Source organism: Quercus suber, unplaced genomic scaffold, assembly GCF_002906115.3.
Source record: "Quercus suber isolate HL8 unplaced genomic scaffold, Cork oak 2.0 scaffold_94, whole genome shotgun sequence".
Lineage (NCBI taxonomy): Eukaryota > Viridiplantae > Streptophyta > Magnoliopsida > Fagales > Fagaceae > Quercus > Quercus suber.
Genome location: NW_027069559.1, coordinates 1,600,297 through 1,614,981, shown reverse-complemented (window position 1 = coordinate 1,614,981; position 14,685 = coordinate 1,600,297). Strand labels below are relative to the sequence as shown.

At 32.3% G+C, this 14,685-nt stretch overlaps 1 protein-coding gene across 1 annotated transcript in view; it reads right to left on the bottom strand.

The window, feature by feature from the left end:
* Positions 1-269: 269 nt before the first annotated feature.
* LOC136067979 ((+)-borneol dehydrogenase 1-like) overlaps positions 270-14,685 on the bottom strand; it is a 33,044-nt gene continuing 18,628 nt past the window's right edge. Inside the window, exons 3-4 of the mRNA XM_065774512.1 lie at positions 8,867-8,926; positions 270-969 (exon numbers count right to left, since the gene is read on the bottom strand). Of these exons, the coding sequence (XP_065630584.1) occupies positions 270-969; positions 8,867-8,926 (760 nt within the window). The remainder of the gene's footprint in view (positions 970-8,866; positions 8,927-14,685) is intronic.

Genomic DNA, 14,685 nt, shown 5'->3' with positions numbered 1-14,685 from the left:
AATGAGGGAAGGGATTGGAGAGAGTTGGAAACAAGATGATTTTTTAGTTTTCTAATATTGCAAATAGATCATAACATGTAAGTGTTAAAACCGCTCTAGATCATAACATGTCACAGTTATAATTAGTAATGCTATGGTCTACAATATAAGAAATCATAACATATCTTATGAAATTATAAAGACTCTTATTGTTATACATTCCATGTAACAGCCAACAAGAAGTAGTATTTAAATTCTAACCCGTGAATGCGCTTAAAAAATCCATCATGTTAGGACACTACACTATACCCTCCATCTACCAAAAGGTTGAGTCCGCTTATATTATTTGCTTCATCTCTAGCCAAGTAGAGTGCAGCTCGTGCTACATCTTCAACCTTGAGAATTTGCCCCTTTAGATTACTAAAAAGATTACTTAGTTCGAATTCCGCTTTAGATGTATTATCTTCACTCATCTCTGCATACAAACCAGTCCCCAACACTGGATTCTGAGACACACAATTTACTCTTACACCATATTGGCCAAGCTCAGCTGCCAAGCCCCTAGTTACCCCCAAAATTGGACATTTTGAGGCTGCAAAAGCATGGCTTGAAACTCCTGCTATTGCTGTGGCTGCACTAGTAGTGAATAGTATGCATCCTTTGCGCTGTGGTACCATAACCCTCGTGGGATATTTGGCACCTAGGAAGGAGCCAACCAAGTTCACGCTAGTAACTCTCTCTAGATCTGACTTCTTTGTATCCAAAATTCTCCCAACTAGGCTGTCAGCGATACCTGCATTGTTATATATTATATTAAGTTGTCCATGTTTGGCAACGGTGGTGTCAATAAGATTGCAGATATAATCTTCATTTGTCACATCACAATGGATGTAGCTAACATTTTCGTCAAGCTTATCTGCAATTTCTTGGCTTAGGTTATCTTGTTTATCAGCAATGACAAGCTTGGCACCATGTTCATGGAAGAGACTGCTGGAAATAATTATGTACGCAGCGGAAAAATAACGGATCTACTTCATTCAGAATTGATAACATGCTTTATGTAAGTTTCAGAATATAGAACAAGAGAGTGTACCTTGGTGTAGTGAATTTCAAAACCAAAGATCGGAAGTTCTCAAGAACACTTTCAATCTTCACTCCAATTTCACTAACGCCCAAGATATGTGGTCTCTCAATCAGTTTCCAAGGGAGAGTAATTAAGTGGCTTCACTCATATATTCACACCATTTAACAAACTTGTTGTGTGTTATAAAATTCTATATGTTTCTTTCCTAATAACTAATTGTCTAATTGGGCTAGCCTTTTGGGCCTTTCCAATTGGGATTTAATATGTGGCTTGGAGTGGGACCAAAGGGGACCAATAAGACATTAGCTCCAATGAGTCTTGGGCTTTTCTGTCAACTCTTGACAAGTCCAAAGTTACCATTAATTATATTTAATACCACTATAAAAATATAATTGCACTCTAGGCCTTATTAATAAATAATATCCCAAGACTTTATTATACATGCAACATCTTCATAAAATATTCGTAGTAATTTAAAGTCATGAATATAGACTGTCACTTTGAAGATTACTACATCTTAATCATTGAGTACTCGGTTTAATCCTTTTAAGTTATTCACCATATATTTATGAAATCTAATTTCATAAATATATACTTCAGTAATTTCTTACCAAAGTGGTTAGGTCTAACTCTCTGAATAACTGAACCCATTAAACTTATCTCAAGGGAATATTTTACATCTCTATTAAGAGGCTATGAATTCTATCTTGAGAATATATTTTCCATCAACACTAAATGTGGTTGCCCAATATATTGAGGTTTTGACCATTACTTTAGATCTTACTCCTGATATATCAAAGCAATCTACACTTCATGATCAGGTCCATTATTCTCTCAGGATTAAGAGTTCATGTAAATATAAGTCGTGAGATTTATTATTCAGTTGACAGTCGTTAGGAGAATAATAAATCTTACAGCGGTCCAGTTCAATATGTTTTAACTCTTAAAACATATCAACTAGAAGTCTCCACTTCCATGATCAAGACAAATCATCTTAGTTGATATGTTATAGTCTTCGCAGATGAAATGGCCAATTTCATCACCAACTACGAACTAAAATTCTGAGTTTACAAAGAACTTGTGACTTATATCTTCTGTGACTAAATCACATACTATATATCTCATAGACTATATGATAATGTCCGAATATTCATGTTATCATTATTTTAGATAATAATAAAACAACTTTATTAATTACAATATTAAGCCATACATCATGTCATACATAATGTCATACATAATATCATACATAACATCATACAATAGGATTCTAGGGCACTAATCCCAACAATCTCCCACTTGCCCTAAAGACTATTGTGCACTAATCTAACTCACATTCCCTCCAAATGTGACTCGAAAGTCCTTTGAGGCAAGGCTTTGGTAAAGGGATCTGCTAGATTATTTGCACTTTCAATCTTTGCTACCACCACATCTCCACGAGCAATAATATCTCTAATGATGTGGTACTTTCTCTCAATGTGTTTTCCTTTCTTGTGATTCCTTGGATCTTTTGATTGTGCAACTGCACCACTATTGTCGCAAAAGAATGTGATGGGAACTTATTCCATTCTCATTACACCAAGGTCAGAAAGGAATTTCTTGAGCCATCAGCTTTTTTTGCTGCTTCACAAGCAGCAACATATTATGCTTCCATGGTGGAGTCCGCAATACAAGATTGCTTGACACTCCTCCATGTTATGGCTCCACCTCCCAAGGTGAAAACACATCATGATGTGGACTTTCTGAAATCTAGATCCGATTGAAAATCTGAATCTGTATAGCCAATGGGTATCAAATCCACACATCGGTAAACAAGCATATAATCCCTTGTTCTCCGTAGATACTTGAGAATATGCTTTATAACTTGCCAATGTTTTGATCCTGGATTTGATTGATATCGGCTGACCATGCCAATTAAATAACAAATATCTGGCCTAGTACAAAGTATGGCATACATGAGACTTCCTACTGCAGAAGCATAAGGAACTTGTCTCATTATATCTACTTCCTTTTGAGTCTTAGGCCTTTGGTCATCAGGCAAAGGAACTCCATGTCTAAAAGGAAGTAATCATTTCTTGGAGTTTTGCATGCTAAATCATTCTAAAACCTTATCTATATATCTAGCTTGTGATAAGCCTAACATCTTATTCTTGCGATCTCGCCAAAGCTTGATCCCTAGAATAAAGTTAGCCTCACCCAAGTTCTTTATATCATATTGACTTGACGACCAAACCTTTACAGATGACATTATCCCTACATCATTTCCAATGAGTAGAATATCATCTACATAAAGTACTAAGAACATTACTACTTTATCTTGATGTTTTTTGTACACACATGGTTCATCAAGATTTTGTTCAAAACTAAATAACTTGATTGCGTGATCAAATCTGATGTTCCATGACCTAGATGCTTGCTTAAGTCCATAAATGGACCTTTTCAACTTGCATACTATATGCTCTTGGTTCTTATCTATGAAACCTTCTGGTTGCATCATATAGATTTCCTCTTCAAGATTGCAATTTAGAAAAGTAGTCTTGACATTCATTTGCCAAATCTCATAATCATAATGAGCAACAATGGATAAGAGAATTCTGATAAATTTAAGTATTACTACTGGTGAAAAGGTTTCTTTATAATCAATACCTTTTTTTTTTTTGTATACCCTTTCGCCACTAGCCTTGCTTTAAAGGTTTCAACCTTTCCATCTATCCCTCTCTTTCTCTTGTAAACCCATTTGTAACCAACAGGTTTAATGCCGTTAAGCGCCCTTACAAGATCCCAAACTTGATTGGAATACATGGAATCTAATTCAAATTTCATAGCTTTGACCAAATGATGTGCATCTATCTCATTCATTACTTCTTCATAAGTATAAGGATAGGTTTTGGCCTCTTCTGAGATAGCTTCATGAGTTTCTCCCAAACCTATAAACCTTATAGGTGGCCTAACATTCCTCCCACTACGACGAGGCATTGGTGTACTAGACATCTCATGAGTTATCTCGTGGTGTATCCAATACAACCACATCATCCCCAGTTTCATCTATTGGTTGTTCAACTACAGGTTCATTCAATTCAGCTAAAACAACTTTATTTCTAGGATCAAAATTATTCATATAATCATCTTCCAAAAATTTGGCATGTGTGCTAACAAACACTTTGTTATCTTTATGATTATAGAATAAATAACCCTTTGTTTCTTTTGAATACCCTAAAAACATGCATACTTCGGTTTTAGATTCCAAGTTATCAGACTTCCTTTTCAACACATGTGCTGGACATCCCCAAATGTGGAGATATTTCATACTAGGCTTATGCCCACTCCACAATTTCTTAGGTATGTTGGGAATAGATTTTGATGGAACTAAATTCAAAATATGCATTGCAGTTTTTAGTGCATATCCCCAAAAAGAAACTAGTAAAGTTGAGTAACTCATCATGGACCTAACCATTTCTAAAAGAGTCCTATTCCTTTTTTCTGCTACACCATTCTGTTGGGGAGTTCCAGGCGTAGTCAATTAGGATATGATCCCATTTTGAGTTAAGTAATCCTTGAAATCCCCAAGAAGGTATTCGCCACCACGATCAAATCGAATGGCTTTTATGCATTTACCTAATTGATTCTCAATTTCAGCCCTAAACTCTTTGAACTTTTCAAAGGTTTCGGACTTCCGTCTCATTAGGTACACATAACCATATCTTAAGTAATTATCGGTAAAAGTGATGAAGTACTCATAACCTCTTTTTGCTTGGATTGATATAGGACCACAAACATCCATATGAACTAATTCAAGCAACTCTTGGGCTCTTCTACCTTTTGCATTAAAAGGTCGTTTGGTCATTTTGCCCTCCAAACAAGATTCACAAACTGGAAATTCATCAAAGTCCAATGGCTCTAGGAGTCCATCTTTGATCAGTCTTTGAATTCTGTTTGGATTAATATGACCCAAATGCAAGTGCTAAAGATATGCACCATTAGTAGAAGGAAACTTTCTCTTTAATGATTTTACATGAGAGTTATTATCTAATTCAGAATTATATAATTCATGCTTATCAGGAGTTAAAATATAAAGACCATCTACAATATTACCAGAACAGATAAATATTTTACCCTTCTTTATTAAAACATTGTCTTTAAGGATAACACAATATCCATGTTTACCTAAATAAGTTGTAGAAATTAAATTCCTACAAACATTAGGTACATATAAACAGTCTTCCAATATTAAAACTCTAGACTTAAAAGATAAATTATAAACACAACAGCTACAACTGGAATTCTGCTCCCATCAGCCAAAGTAAGAAACAATTCTCCTTCATTAAGTTTTCTGGTCTCCTGGAACCCCTGCAAAGAATTGCAGATATGATTAGTACAACCTGAATCCACACACCAGGAATCTGTGGGATTTTGTACCAAACATATTTCAGGGAGGAATGACCTATTCATACCCTTATTTTTGGCAACCTTGAATTTTGGACAATTCCTCTTCCAATGCCCTTTCTCACCACAATGGAAACATTTTCCTTTGAGCTTGTTTCCTTTGTCAGCAACCCGTAAGGCAATTTGTTTACCATCTTGCTTGGTGAATTCCTTCTTCTTCTTCTTCTTACCCTTGCCTTTCAACTTAGGTTGAGAAGTAGAAGCTTCACCCACAATGGCTTCAACACTAGAAGTACCAAGGATGCCTTCCGCCGCTACCAAATCATTCATTAATTTAGACAAAGAGTAAATCTTTTTGTTCATATTATAATTGAGTCTGAATTCCTTGAATGATTCCGATAGTGACTGGAGTATTATATCCACTTAGGATTCTCTATCAATATCGTCACCTAAAACCTTCAATGTATTTAGATTGGAAATCATTGTAAGACAATGCTCCCTCACTAAACTACCTTCAACCATTTTGGTATTATAAATTTGCCTCATGGTTTCTTGCCTTGCAAAACAGTCTTGCTCACCAATATCTCCTTTAGACTTAGCATAATGTCCGAAGCTAGTTCTACATCCTGCATTTGATGCTGTAGACCATTTGAGATAGATGCTAGGATGTAGTACTTGGCCATCTCATTAGATTTCTGCCAACGATCATATCGTTGTTTTTCCTCAGAAGGAGCATCTAATGAAGGAAAACAAGGACATGGTTTAGTAAGCACATATTTGTGCTCTTCAGTAGTGAGAACTATATCCAAATTTCTTTTCCAGTCAACATAGTTGGATCCAGTCAGTTTGTTTTGATTAAGAATAGTGACAAGTGAGCTAAATGATGCCATGTTCAAATCTGAAAATAATAAACATGAATATAATAAATAAACTGGACATTATCTATTTAGCATATAAACATATAATATGGAACCTTAATAAAACCATAAAATAATATATGCAACGACAACCCAATCCATGTCTATAATTCCTTGGTAGCAAGTTTATTATAAACACATTAATTGATTGAGAACTATTCTCATTATTAGTGCTATTATAATAACTCTTATCAAACACTAATAATATGTCATATTACCTTTAGCCTCTAAGTAATAATGACATAGTTCATTTGGGAGGTTAACATTACACTTAGTCTAGTGTACACCATTATCTAGAATCATGTGTAGCCACATTTCATCTCCCTTTATGGTGTTTAAACTTGTAGTATCATGGAACAAAGCACCCTCCTTTGGGATCGCAAGGCATACACACCAAGACAAGGTACTTACCTCACACTACTATGAACTGATAATGGAGGTCGTGAGATCCAACCCTTGTATCTCTCTCCCACTAGATGTTTTAAAAGAAAGGTTTTTAATTGTTTAATGCATATATACACTAATTACACATAGCCTTGCACTTTATACATGTAATAAACAAGTGTCAAAATTTTTGGCAACTGGTTTTCGCAACTCGCCCAGTCACTAGAACCAGTCGCAAATTTTGGCGACTTGTTTTGGCGACTTGCCCAGTCGCCAGAACCAGTCGCGAGTTTTGGCTACTTACTGGAGACTTGCCCAGTCGCGAGATTCATCTAGAGACTTTGGCGACTCACTGGCGACTTATCTCGCGACTCGCCAGCCACAAAAAAGACCCAGAAATAGCCGTTTTTCTGTTTAACCGTTTTTTACGTTTCTAATGAACAAAACACATTCTTAATGATAAAAAAAACGATGAGATTAAGATTAAAACTTGAATTTCATTGATGTTAAAGTGTTAAAATTCAATTTTACATGGTCAAAATCAAACTTAAACAACATAATAACATCAAAATCAGTTTTAATCAAACAATAGTTTCAAAAACTATAATATGCAGAAAAATGACTGCAGAATTTTCACAACTATGAAAATAGCTTTCTCTAATTCTAAAACTCACTAAACATATTATACAGATTCAAAAATGAAGACCGCTCTAATACCAATTGTTGGAAATAATTATGTACGCAGCGGAAAAATAACGGATCTACTTCATTCAAAATTGATAACATGCTTTATGTAAGTTTCAGAATATAGAACAAGATAGTGTACCTTGGTGCAGTAAATTTCAAAACCAAAGATCGGAAGTTCTCAGGAACACTTTCAATCTTCACTCCAATTCCACTAACGCCCAAGATGTGTGGTATCTCAATCAGTTTCCAAGGGAGAGTAATTGAGTGACTTCACTCATACATACACACTATTTCACAAACTTGTTGTGTGTTATAAAATTCTATATGTTTCTTTCCTAATAACTGATTGTCTAATTGGGCTAGCCTTTTGGGCTTTTCTAATTGGGCTTTAGTATGTGGCTTGGAGTGGGACCAAAGGGGACCAATAAAACACTAGCTCCAATGGGCCTTGGGCTTTTCTGTCAACTCTTGACAAGTCCATCGTTACCATTAATTATATTTAATACCACTATAAAAATATAATTGCACTCTAAGCCTTATTAATAAATTATATCCCAAGACTTTATTATACATGCAACCCCTTTATAAAATATTTGTAGTAATTTAAAGTCATGAATATAGACTGTCACTTTGAAGATTATTACATCTTAATCCTTGAGTACCCGGTTTAATCATTTTAAGTTATTCACCATATATTTATGAAATCTAATTTCATAAATATATACTTTAGTAATTTTTTACTAAAGTGGTTAAGCCTAACTCTCTAAATAACTGAATCCATTAAACTTATCTCAAGAGAATATTTTACATCTCCATTAAGAGACTATGAATTCCATCTTGAGAATATATTTTCCATCAACACTAAATGTGGTTGCCCAACATACTGAGGTTTTGACCGTTACTTTAGATCTCACTCCTGATATATCAAAGCAACCTACACTTCATGACCAGGTCCATTATTCTCTCAGGATTAAGAGTTCATGTAAATATAAGTCGTGAGATTTATTATTCAATTGACAGTCGTTAGGAGAATAATAAATCTTACAGCGGTCCAGTTCAATATGTCTTAACTCTTAAAACATATCAATATATCAACTAGAAGTCTCCACTTCCATGATCAAGACAAATCATCTTAGTTGATATGTTATAGTCTTCGCAGATGAAATGCCCAATTTCATCACCAACTACGAACTAAAATTCTAAGTTTACAAAGAACTTGTGACTTATATCTTCTGTGACTAAATCACATAAATCATATACTATGCATCTCATGGACTATATGATAATGTTCGAATATTCATGTTATCATTATTTTAGATAATAATAAAACAGCTTTATTAATTACAATATTAAGTCATACATCATGTCATACATAATATTATACATAACATCATACAATAGGATTCTAGGGCACTAATCCCAACAGAGACGCATGTTACATGCTCCAATCCGCCTTGCTCCACCAGTTATAATTGCCACTTTGCCATCTAGCCTGAAGATGGAATTGAATTAGTGGAGGAACATGGCACAGTTCCTACATCTAGAATCAAGTTTGAGTCATAACTTGAATAATATGTTGTACTGTTTCTGGTTACATTATATAAAATCATATATATATATATATATATATATATTTGAGAAAATCCTCAAGGGCCGCGCCAAGTTGTCTCCAGGGGTTCAAATGAACCCCCTACTTGGGAAAGAAATTATTTAAATATCATATTTTTTGGAATTATTTATTTTTATCATCCTAAAATAAAAACTTGACCCCCCTTAAAGAATCCCAAAAAGAAAACCAATTCATATTCAACACCAACTTTTATTTTTACCTTTTTAAATAAATAAAAATTCCAAAAACAAATTAATTTGATCTAAAATTTTTTATAATTAAAAAAATAGCGAGCCTAACAACAAAAATTAGTAGTAATTTGTTGTTGTCTTAAGAGTTGGTGTTTGTTTGTTTAGACCCCTTAAACCAGATTGTTTAACCTAATTAATCAACCAAGTTGATTATTAGGTTTATTATTTAAATATAGATTAAACAAGCATATATTATATCATGTACAAAAGTGGGAAAGTAAATAACACCACGATATAATGATCCAGGAAAACCGATAAAATTAACCGTTTTAAGGTAAAAACTTGGAGAATATTTGACCTAACTACCTTCAAGGTAAAGTAAATTCACTATAAGAGAATTGAAGTTTTTACAATAAGATTTAACTTTAAATTTATTATTATTTTATGTAGTAACTTACTGACACGGTCATGTGCAAGCTCCGAATCCATAGACTCCTTCTCTTTAGCTTCATTTGGGCAGTGATGTTTGGCTCTCCAATTCTTATTGTTTTTATACTAAAGGTTCATTTTTGGTCTTATATGTTTTTGGGTGTCTAATAAAAAACTAGAAAAAATCACTAATTCAAATGTTTGACATGAAAACAAACTTCTTTTACAGATTAGAAGCCCCCAATTTTGTCTTTAAATGCTTCTTTAGTAACTTGAGAAAAAGGGCTGTGTCTATGGCTTAGTGGAATAGTGGATGAAAACCAATGTGAAGATCATTGAAGCTAGTTTTTTTTTTTTTTTTTTTTGCTGATATAATTCAAATTCTTCAAAATTTTAGAAATAATTTTTTGTAGTTTTATCGTTTGATCGTAACTTCATAAGGTTAAAGTATGTTTTTTTATGTGTACCTTCAATTCTTATAAAAAAAAATTAAAAAGAAAAAAAACGTAAAGAACATGCAATTCAAAGATTAGATTTTCAAAATATGTAATAATGTTTATTTTATTGATTGAGTAAGTTTGTAACCTTAAACTACAACCAATTTTGTAACTAAACTTTGTCTTTTGTAAAAATATTGTTGAAAAGATTAAACTTATTGGCACCTGGAGTATGAGATTTGGAGATTGACAGCAAAAGGGGAAGGAAGGTGCAGTCTTTTGGTTCTTTGCATCTGCATGTAATTTTGGTTTAATGGAATTAGCCTGAATAAGTTCAAGTTTTTCTTTTTTATTTTATTTTTTTGGTATCATCTAAGTTTTGTGACTTTCAGTTAACGCAACTAGTAAAGTCAAAGTCATAAGTTGTCTATAATATGTATCAAATAAAAGGGTCATTCTACGGTACTCCCTATTTGTTTTAGGGTACGGTACCCTCCCTAATCCTAACTATTAATTTATCATTGTTTTAATCCTAGCCTTTCATTTAATTTTAATGAAACCTGTTATTGGTAAAGTAGGTCAAGTGTATATAAACTAAAAAAATTTCAGATGGTTCCTATCTCAGCTTTTTTTGTTTCTCTTGCATTCTCTTCTTGTTCCTCTGGTCCTCCAATTCTTTCTTCTTCCTTTCTCAAATTTTTCTCTTGCATTCACTCCACTCTTGATGTCGCGGAAGCCTGAAGAGAAGCACACACGATGCTCTCTTTGATGGAACAGAAACTAAACTGTTAATTTCTGGGTAGTAAACCTCGAATCCACGAGGGGTTCCTTGAATCCACAAGGTGATAGGTCTGGAATCCACCAGAGAACACAATAGACACAAGTCTTAATTTTTATTGATCATAAACTATGAAAAAACGTTTACAGACTTTAGGGCCTATTTAAGGGCTCCTTAAAACTTGATTGACAAGAAAATATAATCTAAATTAACTCCTAATTGATACCTAACCATAATAGGAATCAAATTTTATCAATTGTGCAAAATATGAAATTTAAAATTTCAAAATATTTTTAAAATAAATGGCTGAGAGGTGGTCATATGTGATGTTTGTTCTTCTGAATGACTTTCCAGGGCTAACTCAACTATATGGCCGTGAGCTAACTACTTCTTGGTATTGCAGTTTCAAGCTATAACAAGTTTTGTCCATGTTTAAAGATTGTTTTGAGAAAATTCTGCAAATACATAATGTCTTTCATTTCTACATAAGTTTATCACTAATACAATCATCACATAATCTCCTACTTTTTTTCCCCTTTCCTTTGTTTTATTGTCCAATTTATTTTATTTAAGCTAACTCATTGCTTCTTTTTTTTTTCTCCTTAGAAAATACAAAAGCATGTGCTTATAAAAACAAAATTATTGACAATTGGAGGACATTGAGATCTTGTGTGGGAGGAATAGAGCTCCTAGAGTTGGTGCAAAATATATGGACGATGCAATTGAAGTTATGATTGAGGAAGAGAAAAGTGATGAATTCTCCTATTGCACAACAACATATCAACATTTGGTATCAATAAGTTATGCAATTGAACCTTGCCAAAGAAAAAAGACTAGAAAATATCCACTTTGAAAAAAAAAAAATTAGTTTGAGATTTCGAATATTGTTAAAAAAAAAATAAAAAAAAAAAAAAAAAAACCCATGTATTTTGGGTACTCTCTCTCTAAAATATTTTAGTTGGCAAGAGTTGGTGAGACATTTTTTTAGTTGGCTATGATGGAAGATATTTAATCATTATCTTGTCAGTTGGTCTATCAATGGCTTCTTTGTTTTGAATTTTGTGTAAAAAACATATATTTTGGATATTTTATTGTCTCTGTTGAAATATAACTTTGAAACAATTTTTTAGTTTGAGATTTTAAATGTTGAGAAAAAACTCATGCATTTGGGTTCTCTCTTTATGTTGATATAGAACATTTTAGTTGCCAATAGTTGGCAAAAAAAAATTTTAGTTGGCTATGATGACAGATTTTAGTCATTATTTTGTCAATTGGATTATCAATGGCTTTTTTATTAGCTCATGTATTTATTAAAAAAAATGTTACTAAAATTAAAATGTAGAAGTTTAAGAAAAATAATAATTGGAAAAAAATATTTTATTGATTTTTAAATTCAAATCCAAATCTAAATTTAGGTATCCAAACAATGGAATTTCAAATCCTTCATTGTATAAAAAGACCCAAAGAAGGAATTTAAAAATTAATGGATTTCAAATCAAGGCTTTTTAAATCCATTAATTTTAAAATCAATGGGTTTCAAATCAAGCAAATATGGTGGTTGTATAAAATTTTATTGTCATTTTGGTCTTGCAAATAGAGGTTTTACGAGGTATTTTGGTCAATTTTAGATTTCAAGGGTCCTTCAGTCATTTTTTAGGTTTCAAAGGTATTTTGGTAAGTTTCTAGGTTTTGGGGGCATTACAGTCATTTTCTTAGGTTTCATGGTCATTTAGATCATTTTTCTAGTATCAAAGAGTATTTTGATTATTTTTTTTTTTAGGTTTAGAGGGTATTTCAGCCATTTTTTAGGTTTTAGGGTCATTATGGTCATTTTTTAGGTTTTAATGATATCACAATAATTTTTTAGAATTTCGGGGTTATTTTGGTAATTTTTAAGTGTTTGGATGCGTTTTCGTAATTTTAGTATATTTAAGAGTATTTCGGAAATTTTAGAGATTTTAGGGGCATTTTTGTTATATATATTAACAATTATTAGATAATTCGATGGCATTGGGTTGGGTTGACTACGCCCATATGTAATATTGGTACGGCTTAATGTAACGACGAAGCTATCAAATATGAGTAAAAAAAAAAAAAAAAAAGAGAACCATTGATTGTAACAAAAGTATGGTCATGTATAATGTTGGTCTATCAAATATGACAATGAAACCATCAAATGTGAGGAAAAAAAAAAAAAGGAACTACCGAACGTGACAAAAGTACAGTCATATGATGTTTGTACTGCACAATTTGAGAATGATATTATCAAATGTGAGAAAAAAAATATGGGAACAACCGAACATGGCAAAAGTATGGTCAAATGTGATGTTAGTAATGCCTAATGTGACAATGGAACTATCAAATGTGAGAAAAAAAAAATAAGGGAATCACTAAATGTGACAAAAGTATAGTCACATATGATGTTGGTAATGCCCAATGTGTCAAATGTGAGGAAAAAAATTTAAGTACCACCAAATGAGAGAAATATATGATCAAATGTGATGTTGGTACTGCCCAATGTGACAATGAAACCATCAAATGTGAGAAAAAAAAAAAAAAAAAAGGAATCATTGAATGTGACAAAAGTATAGTCCCATGTAATGTTGGTATTGCACAATGTGAGGATATTACCATCAAATGTGAGAAAAAAATATAAAGAAACCACTGAATGTGACAAAAGTACATTCACATGTAATATTGGTACTGCACAATGTGAGAATGGTACTATCAAATATGAGAAAAAAAAAAAAAAAAAAAAAAAAAAAAAAAAAAGAAGGAACCACTATATGTGACAAAAGTATAGTCACATAAGATGTTGATATTGCACAATGTGATAATGGTACTATTAAATGTGAAAAAAAAAAATAAGAAAATCATTGAATATGACAAGTACAGTTACATGTGATGTTAGAACTACACAATGTGAAAATAAAATCGTCAAATGTGAGAAACAAATAAAAGAACCTCCGAATTTGACAAAAGAACCGTCAAATGTGATGTTGGAATTGCACAATGTGAAGATGGAACTATCAAATGTGAGAAAAAAAGTAAAGGAACCACCAAATAAAAATACTTGTACGCATTTGTTTCAATGATTATATTAATATATTGATAAATTGGCATAATCTTAATTTTTTTTTTTTATATATAAATGAAGGTAAAAGTTTTCAGAATTCCATATGCTAAGGTTCGTAAGTGTCTTTTCTTTTTTTCTTTTTTTTTCGAAAAGAAGGTTCCTTAAGTATCTTAATCCCACTCCAACAAATTATATAAAAATATTTGTGTCCTTAACTTATGGTTTATATAATGATAAACATCATTATAATGGGATATATCCTAGAGTACCATTTAATTATTGCTATTGACGTTTTTTTTTTTTTTTAATGAGAATTGCTATTGATGTATTGGCGTATGTGATTGAGTGATGAGACGATTATTATGCATTTTCTTACGGGATTTTACCTCATATCCTATATATTATATGGTTTTTCCGATCATGTATCACTGCATCTACACTGTTTTGTTTCTCAATCTGAAAACTTTAGTAGCTTGCGGAGGGTTTATTGCTTAAAAATAGTTGACACCTATCAATCACTTAATTTTTTTTTTTTTTTTTGGAAACAGAATCAATCACTTAATTTCATAATGCAATAATAATCATACTTCCGATTGTTATTAAAAATTTCATATAATTTATTGGTGTGGGAGATTGATATCCTATTTTCTAGGATTGACCGAATTCATGTAGCTTGTAGCAAATATAATATAATTTAATTGATTCATTAAAAATTTAAAAAAAAAAAAAAA